This window comes from Rutidosis leptorrhynchoides, chromosome 6 (assembly GCF_046630445.1).
Source record: "Rutidosis leptorrhynchoides isolate AG116_Rl617_1_P2 chromosome 6, CSIRO_AGI_Rlap_v1, whole genome shotgun sequence".
NCBI lineage: Eukaryota > Viridiplantae > Streptophyta > Magnoliopsida > Asterales > Asteraceae > Rutidosis > Rutidosis leptorrhynchoides.
Genome location: NC_092338.1, coordinates 363,030,002 through 363,039,392, shown reverse-complemented (window position 1 = coordinate 363,039,392; position 9,391 = coordinate 363,030,002). Strand labels below are relative to the sequence as shown.

General features: G+C 32.1%; 1 protein-coding gene across 1 annotated transcript; it reads left to right on the top strand.

The window, feature by feature from the left end:
• The first annotated feature begins 437 nt into the window (after window positions 1–437).
• LOC139854855 (ABC transporter G family member 12) lies at window positions 438–7,834 on the top strand. Its single transcript, XM_071844131.1, has 9 exons — window positions 438–690; window positions 3,746–3,825; window positions 4,462–4,926; window positions 5,403–5,525; window positions 5,616–5,750; window positions 5,847–6,131; window positions 6,224–6,496; window positions 6,773–6,880; window positions 7,340–7,834. Exons 1-9 carry the CDS (start codon window positions 438–440, stop codon window positions 7,694–7,696), a joined length of 2,079 nt encoding a protein of 692 aa, XP_071700232.1. The 3' UTR covers window positions 7,697–7,834.
• Window positions 7,835–9,391: the final 1,557 nt, after the last annotated feature.

Sequence of the window (9,391 nt, the reverse complement as noted above, 5' to 3'; positions counted from 1 at the left end):
ACATAGATTTAGTTAAAGTAATTATACAAAATAAAAAAATGAATTCTAATTAAAGGAAAAATGAATAAGAAATTAAAAATACTCACCCTTATCCATTAATACGTCACTCAACACGCCATCCATTATTTACCAGTTTACCAGCATTTATAATTATGATTATTAAACATATTATTATCATTCGAAAATAACTTCAATCACAATCACGATCTTTATATCTTACAGATTAAGAACCATTCAATTATGATTAATCACTCCGTTTTATTCACTTGTATTTTTATTTTCTTCTTAACAAAAGTGGATTAACGCCTTAAAAAAAAAGCAACCAAAATTGGTTTACTTTTTAATCACCTGCACTTAACCATACAAACCTGGCCCACCCCCACCCCTCTATATATACCCATGCAACAAAAACAAATTTGACAAATTTTTAGGTAGTAATGGAGATAGAAGTGGCAATGGGTGAGGTGGTGGGGTCAATTGAGGGCGGTAGGCTTGAAAATGGTCATGTTGGTGGTGGTGCTTACTTGGTTTGGGAAGATTTAACAGTGGTGCTTCCTAACAATAGTAATAGTAATAAACCAACAAAGAGAATCCTAAATGGGCTAACCGGTTTCGCTCAACCGTCTCGAATCATGGCTATAATGGGTCCATCCGGTTCGGGCAAATCCACACTTCTTGATTCTTTAGCAGGTATGAATTTTCTTTTTGCTTTGTTAAATAGTTGAGATTAAGATATATATTTGTTAATGTTAAAATACTTTTTGTTTGGAGTCACACAATATTAGTTACTGTTTTGTGCAACTTGAAAGGAGTATTAGTTGCAAAAAATTTCATCTTGTTATAATTGCATTTCATGATTTCATGATTATTAGTGTTTATATATACAAACATTTTATAGATGCACTATAAATTTCCAATACTCATTTTGCTAGCTTCTGAAATAAAACTCTTTTGTATGGAATTGAAATATATATATATATATATATACATACATATGGAATAATTAACGAAACATAAGTTTGTATACACTTGTTATTTGATAGTATGACTTAGCAAAACTATTTGTGATTAAATTAAATGTTTAAAAGCATGACTTCTTTGTCATAACAATTGAGTTAAATATTTCTTGATATCCTAAGGTTCTTATTTGAGTATTTACTCACCACCATATTTTAGATACATTTTATTTAAGCAACTAAAAAGTTATTCTCTCTGTTTTCATTAAATTATTCACTTTTGCACTTAGAAAAAAGTTTTAGGATTACCAATCAAATATCATGTTCAACCATTAAATCATTTATTTATTAAATGGTTAATCAAGCTGAAAACTAATAATGAAACAACTTAAAAATTATAAAGTGAACATTAATCATGTAATGAAGAATACGGTCAGTATGTGAATACATTTTTATACGGCATCAATATCAAGTCACAACTGTCAAATCGACATTTTATGAGCGGGTAAGGTTATTATTTGGGTAAACCTACCAATTTAATCGACATTTAATTCTATGTTTTCCAAAATTCAATGTAGCACATTAAAACCAACACATGCCAAGTTTTATATGGTTTTATATATCGTGTACCATACATATACTGTTTTTCTTTTTTTGAATTTTATGCTATGCATGAATGAGAACTATGCATATACAATGTGTAAATATTTTTTAAACGATAAAATCATATAATATCAATGTTAAACGTAGCTTTTAGGGTTACATTTATTATTTCTCTAATATTATATAGTATAAATATGAAATATAATTCAATTCAATATATATATATATATATATATATATATATATATATATATATATATATATATATATATATATATATATATATATATATCATACATAGTATAAGGATTAGTATATATTTCTATTCTATATATTATATATTATATATTATATTATTATAAAAATAAAAATTAAATTAAATAGGGGAGGAGGGGTAGCTATTAATTTACTGTTTGGTCGTTTGAACTTATGTGTGGTCGGCAGATCTCACTCATTATATATATACGGAGTATCTAACATTTCAAGATATATTATTTTTTTAAATAAATTTATATGATAAATATCAGACAAATTGTCATCCAGGAAACCGATACAAGAACCAGCCACTAACAATATAGAGTTATGGTCATAAACTGTATCCCTAGTTTTCCTAATAATTAACAACAGCAATGTGATCGACACAGCATTGCTGCAAGCGAAAAAGTTTTAGTCGTACATAACTATATGTTTCAATAGAAAAATATTGTACAACTAACGAGAATAATATGAAAAAGCAATAATCCGTTTCAACAAACTAAACCCACCTAATTTAACATTCAATAATTAAACTAATTAACACTCACTAAAAACGTAGATACTTTTGTTAATGCATAGTTAAATGATGGAAAATAAATAGAAAAATGTTTATAAAGAAAAGAAAAAATATTGTAGAAAAAAGATTTTTAAAAATGAAAAAAAAATTATAAAATAAAAAAGTGGAAGGGCTTCAAAAAATCAATTGAGTTGAAAGAGTGAGAGGAATGAAAAAAATGGAAAGATAGATAACTGAAAGGAAAAAAAAAAAAAGTTAACAGAAAAATAATATAAAAAAGATGCACATGGGATTCGAACGGTCGAACCCGGATAGCTCGACTAGGTAATAAGTCACAACACATAGCGCTCGCTAAAAATGTGTTTTCATTTTTATTTAGCGAACAATGCTATATTTGTTTTTATTATTTATTTATTATTTAAAAGCAAGAAAGATTATATTCAAGAACACGAAGATTTACAATGAGCGGGAGTTTATACCCGAGAGTCGCGAGAGGAAAGAACACGAAACTAAATACAATTTAAGGCGGTTGCAAAGTTAGCAATCTCACAAGAAAAACACGAGAGAATTAAGCAGTGGCGGATATAGGATTGTTGGTCACTGGTGTCACCGGTTAAAACCCCAAAAAATTTTCTATTATATGGCTTATTTCAGTGGTGTCACACACAAAAAATTACACTATCTGCTGGTATCATTAGTTGAAAATCCAAAAAAAATTTCACTACATCGCGTATTTCAGTGATGTCCCGTGCAACCACTGGACACAATGTAGGTCCGCCCCTTGAATTAAGTACTAAGGAAAATGTTTGAATTATTCAATCAACTAAGCCAACCGATCTTCTTTTTCTTGATCTATGTGAAATTCACTCGAAACACAAATGCTATTACCATTTCATAAGTTCCGTTTAACACAAATTTTGTAATAACAAATTTATTCACTGCGTACAATAACCACCAACATTTAATTTTTGATATTATATATGCTACTGTTAGATGTTAATGCTTGAATGTTATATTAAAGCTTGTATCAACACCGAAAACCAATAATTTAGGCAAGTCATAGATGGTTATGTAAGGGTCCAATATGCGCCACTATTCATTAAAATCAATTAAAATGACATTTACAATTCATTTATCACCATTTAATATGAATGTTGATTGAATCAAATTTGTCACTTATATTTTAAATTATTACATTTTGTATATTGTTTAACCTGAAATTTATTCATTAATTACTTCATTCTTTTCGGTATTGGACATATTGTTAACAGTTAATGTTTAAAATATATACATATACATATACATATATATTTAATGTGTATCTATTTATACTAGTTTGTAATTTATAATTATTTTTCTATAAATTGGTATATTTTTCTAACAAAATTATGTTATTATGTAACTAAAAATGCAGGAAGATTAGCCGGAAATGTTATAATGACCGGAAACGTTCTTCTAAACGGGAAGAAAAAAAGGCTAGATTATGGTGCTGTTGTAAGTTATTCTTATTCTTATACTAGTATAATTATTTTTATTTTTAAATATAAAAAGTGATGAGTTGTACATCATGTAAGCTGAAAGTACAATATTTAGAGGAATTGAAAATTACAATTGAGTCTATAATTGTGTACCTGTATGTATGTGACAAACACAATAGTCTTATATATGTATAGTAGGACTACGATGGAGACATAAGCTACGTACTTGCTACGAACATGTACAAGCAGTCAAGCACACATAATATATTTACTTAGAGATGGCACCCGCGGGTAATGGGTACGGATCTTTTTATCCGCGATCCGCCCTGTCAAGAATTTTTTTACCCGTTGAGACCGGTCTACCCACTGATGGGTAAAATTTTTCGTACGTGCCCGTAACAAGCGGATACCCACGACATGCGGGTAAACCCACGGGTTTAAAAATATACCTATTAAATAGTAGTTTGAAAGGACTATTGATACTAACTCCGTCTCATTGCAAGTGTCCACTTATTTTTGGCAAATTTATCATCATTTAATTTAGACATTTGAGAGGCTCTTTTGATGATGTTTAAGGCTGATTCCAGTTACTTTTTTGTGACAAAATCTAAATGTTATTGTCCATTAATTTTTGTTCAAATTTTGAACTCAGGCTTATGTGACACAAGAAGATATACTAATGGGAACACTCACAGTCAAAGAAACCATCACATACTCAGCAAAATTGAGACTACCAGGATCCTTAAGCAAATATGAAGTTAATGAAATAGTTGATGGAACTATAATAGAAATGGGTCTTCAAGATTGTGCAGATAAACTAATTGGTAACTGGCATTTAAGAGGAATAAGTGGTGGTGAGAAAAAAAGACTAAGTATTGCACTTGAAATCTTAACTAAACCAACTCTCTTGTTTCTTGATGAACCCACTAGTGGACTCGATAGCGCCTCAGCGTTCTTCGTGGTTCAAGCTTTAAGAAGTGTGGCTCGAGATGGTAGGCGAACAGTTGTTTCGTCCATCCATCAGCCGAGTAGTGAAGTTTTTGCGCTTTTTGATGATCTTTTTTTGTTATCTGGCGGTGAAACTGTCTTTTTTGGTGAAGCCAAATCGGCCATAGAGGTACACGTTGAGTTTTGTTTTAAGTTTCAACTAGGGGTTCTCAGTATTTAGTTTCAAACTGATTAACCTGAAAACCGAACTAAGTGAAAATAAAAAAAACTCAAACTATTGAATTCGATTTTCGGTTTACTCAATTTTAAGCGAAAACCAAATTCAGCTAATAATATATTGAATTGTTGATATATAAACGTAAAACCGATAATAAAATCAAAAATCGAATATAAAATCGATTCGTTATGATTATTTTGGTTACATTATGCTTTTTCGGGTATTTTGTTTTTAACCGAAACGAATTTGAATAGCGTTTCGATTCAGTTTCGTTTTTGAAATTGAAATCGGTTTCGGTTTCAGTTTTGAGTCCAAAATTTTCAAAACCTAATAAACGGATAAAACCGAAAACCGAACCGATGAACAGCTCACCCCAGTTTCAAGTACTTATAGTTGACTTATAAGTGTGACATAAGCTCATTATTTAGTTCTTTTCGGAAGTGGGGGTACCATGTCCGACTAGAAGAAACCCTTCGGATCATTTTCTACGTTGTATCAACTCAGATTTCGACAGGATCAACGCTACATTGCAGGGTTCTCAAAGGTTAATGGTACTAATTTCACCATTTAGTTAATTATTCACCTAAAAACTAATTACCACAACCTGATTCTAAGTATACAAATTGTTTTTTGTATTGCAGGACAAGAAGGTCATTTGCACCAACAATACATCTTGCTCAACAACAGCAGAAGTTAAAGGAATGCTTATATACAAATACAAATCCTCAAAGTATGCAGCAACTGCAAAAACAAGAATTAGAGAAATTTCAATTATTGTAACACTCTTTCTTCACAACCATACATCTCATATTTGTATACATATATGTATATCAGTTAGTTAATGTTTTAACTGTTGCAAATTTAACTTATAGGAAGGACTTGTGGTTGAAAAAATGCGCGGGAGCAAAGCGAGTTGGTGGAAACAACTAACGACGTTAACAAAGAGATCGTTCGTAAACATGTCTAGAGATGTTGGGTACTATTGGTTGAGGATAGGAGTGTACATTATTGTATCTTTATGTGTCGGTACGGTTTTTTATAACGTGGGAACGAGTTATCACGCGATGCTAGCTCGTGGAGCTTGTGGTGGATTCATTTCGGGGTTTATGATCTTCATGTCCATTGGAGGCTTCCCTTCGTTTATCGAAGAAATGAAGGTACAAATAGTAGTAACATTATACAATACTCATTATGATGATTTATGCAGTAAATTACAATGTAGATAACTAATTTGTTCATTTTTGTGTAGATATTTCATAAAGAAAGGCTTAATGGACACTATGGTGTTGGGGTGTTCATTCTTTCAAACTTCTTGGCTTCGTTGCCGTTTTTGATATTGATGTCGTTTAGTACTGCAACGATTACTTATAACATGGTGAAATTTCACCCGGGTTTGAGTCGTCAATTGTATGCTTGCATTGATCTTCTGTTATCTATTGCTTCTGTTGAGAGCTCGATGATGGTGATCGCGTCTGTTGTTCCTAATTTCATGATGGGAATCATAATCGGAGCCGGTTACATTGTAAGATTCATTAGCATATCTGTTAAATCTATTTTTTATTAGCATCTCTCTTAAATCTCTGTAAAAAACGCTATGGGGCCGAATCCGTTCCCAAACAATGTTGGCCCACGTCAGCTTGATTTACCTGTCAGGGCATGGGTTGGCTGGCGTGGGCCAGCTAAGGTTTCCGGAACAAAACCTTTTTGCAATGACGCAAGGTTTAAAATTTTTCATGCTTATTTACATTTGTCACGAAAGAAAAAAATCAAACGATCGATATAAAATGTTGTTTTACAGGGTGTAATGATGATGACAGCCGGTTTCTTCCGTCTCCTCCCCGACCTTCCGAAGATATTCTGGCGATACCCGGTTTCATATGTCAATTTTATGTCATGGGCGTTACAGGTAACACTGACTAATAACAGTTGGTAACAAACTCGATGATATACTTATCGACGAATTTATTAGAGTATGTTTAGGTTAGTTGCCTCAATTTTGTTTACCCTTGTGGTTACTCGTCCATTTCGCGAACCTCGGAGGTTTCGGACGTCTATGCGTTTGAGCCTCACCCGAGGGAGTTTTATCACAAGCGATGCCCGCATGGATTTGTCATGGGGTACCTCAGTGACGGTAGGAATGTACTGGTTTGTCCTAGAAAATAATTAGGTGGGTGGGGTCCGACATCGCGTTCGGCGTCAATGCCTACTAACCGTCGTTTTAAAAGACCATTTGTCTCAAATGTGTAGATGAACTTTGTCCATTAGCGTTTTAACATTAGGGTTTCCTTTGTAATTTATAAATAGCCGATTAATAATATGTTATACCTACACCCAAATTTATCTAAAAAAACTCTTCTTTTTATAGGGAGCATACAAGAATGACTTGATTGGGCTGGAGTTCGAATCTGAATACGGAGGTGATGTAAAGCTTCCAGGCGAAATCATACTAAGTACGGTACTTGGAATGCCAGTTGACCACTCAAAATGGTGGGATTTAGCAGCAGTTTTGGCGTTAATTATCTTATACCGAACGTTATTCTTTATTATACTTAAGTTGAAGGAACGCGCCGAACCTATGGTTAGAAAAATCTATACAAAGAGAACTTTACATCATTTGAAACAAAGAGCATCCTTTAGGAAAACTTCACCATTTCCTTCAAAGAGACACCAACCTTTGCATTCGCTATCGTCACAAGAGGGTCTTAACTCGCCACTTCACTAAACAAATGTGTTATTTTGATAGCCCGATTCAGTGATTCGAGTGGCTGTATTTAGTCATAAATGGTTTAAGTACATTGTTGTTGTATACAATGGCTTAAAATTCGTTAGCATTTTCAGATCATGAGAAGTAAACATAGTACTATATACTGATTAACGCTTAAGTTTTATGTTATTATATTTTCATCATATGATAATTCCTTAATTCCTAATTAGAAAAGAATGCAGAGTTTCATGATTAGGGAATTAATGGAGAAGCTTGTTTGACCATATAAAAGATTATTTAGTTCTGAAAAGAGTTTCATGACAGGCTGGAAAGGTTCATTTAGTTCTGAAATACTGTATAACCATATCAAAGATTATTTTAAGTAAAGATTAAAGATTTAAGCTAAAAACAAATCATTTGTAATTTTAATATTAATTTACAGCATAAATGATCAAGAAAATCATCTTTGAGCTTTTAGATCTCACAAATATTCATACATACATACATACATACATACATACATACATACATACATACATACACCTAATTTCTGGAAATCATAACTAGATTACAACACCCAGTCCCGCACTTGCGAGTAGATCATAACTAGATTAGTTTCATTAAATATCAAAACATGTAACGGTAATTTCATTGGGCGGTCTCAATGTCAATATTTTCCGTACTTAAAATATTACGAGTAATATCATTCTAATGATTTTGTAATAAAAAGAACCAAAAAGAGTTAAAGATAAAAGGAAACCCAAATAGAATAACAAGAAACAACAAATGTTTGCATCTAGATGTAGTTGAGTTTCTTCTAGTAAGTGGCTAGAATCAAAGTACAATATCTTATTAAAAACTAAGAAACTCAGATCTAGAACATTATAATAATCAAAACCTGCATAAACCATATCAAACTAGTAACCAGATTCATGGTATGTACATGTATGGACTAAAGATCCATACGATACTAAAGCATTAACTACTAGGCTTTCTAACTTTTGCCACCACAAGCAGTGGCTATATCCTTCACGATCTGTTTTATGATGGAGCCCCGTGGTGGAACTTGATCTCCTTCAGTTTCATTTACTAGTAGCTCTTTGTAGCATGAAACCTGCATCGTTCTTTGAGTTGTGGCCGACGAGATTGGATTAGGCTGGCTTGCTATTGTGGTGGAGAGTGATCCTGGACGTGATGTGTGCTATTAGTAAGGAGTAGCCACATGATTTTATGGATGATTGCTTGTTTACTAATTTATAGATAAAGATATAATATGGACAATGATTCGTACATAACTAATTTGTATTCGTATATCACTAGATATGCAATGTTGAGTTGTATTTTATTAAAAAAAAAATTTGGCGAAAAAACGAATACTCATCTAGAAACGAGGAAAACGCCCTCAACAGGGAAACAAAAAGACAAGGGAAAAACAGGGAAGCTCGCGCCTATAAAACAATCATCCAAACAAAAATTATTTATAAACGAGCCTCCCTAATCATACAATGTTGAGTTGTATTATGTGGTATACGGATAAATATTAATAGGTGGCATTATATCGTGACATCATACAAGTGACATCATCTTTTAATCATTTCAGATTTATCTTCTGCATATTTTGTTATCCTTAAACAAACTAATTTGCCACAAATTTAAGAAGATTACAAGAACAAATTTGTCGCTTATTGTTGAAATATAATTAAGGAGATTAAT

What these genes read in the sequence shown, in the direction of transcription:
- LOC139854855 (XM_071844131.1), top strand. Translation starts at nt 438, where the DNA reads ATGGAGATAGAAGTGGCAATGGGTGAGGTGGTGGGGTCAATTGAGGGC. An exon ending in ACTTCTTGATTCTTTAGCAG is followed by an intron (nt 691 to 3,745) that starts GTATGAATTTTC and finishes CTAAAAATGCAG; the next exon opens with GAAGATTAGCCGGAAATGTT. An exon ending in TAATCGGAGCCGGTTACATT is followed by an intron (nt 6,497 to 6,772) that starts GTAAGATTCATT and finishes GTTGTTTTACAG; the next exon opens with GGTGTAATGATGATGACAGC.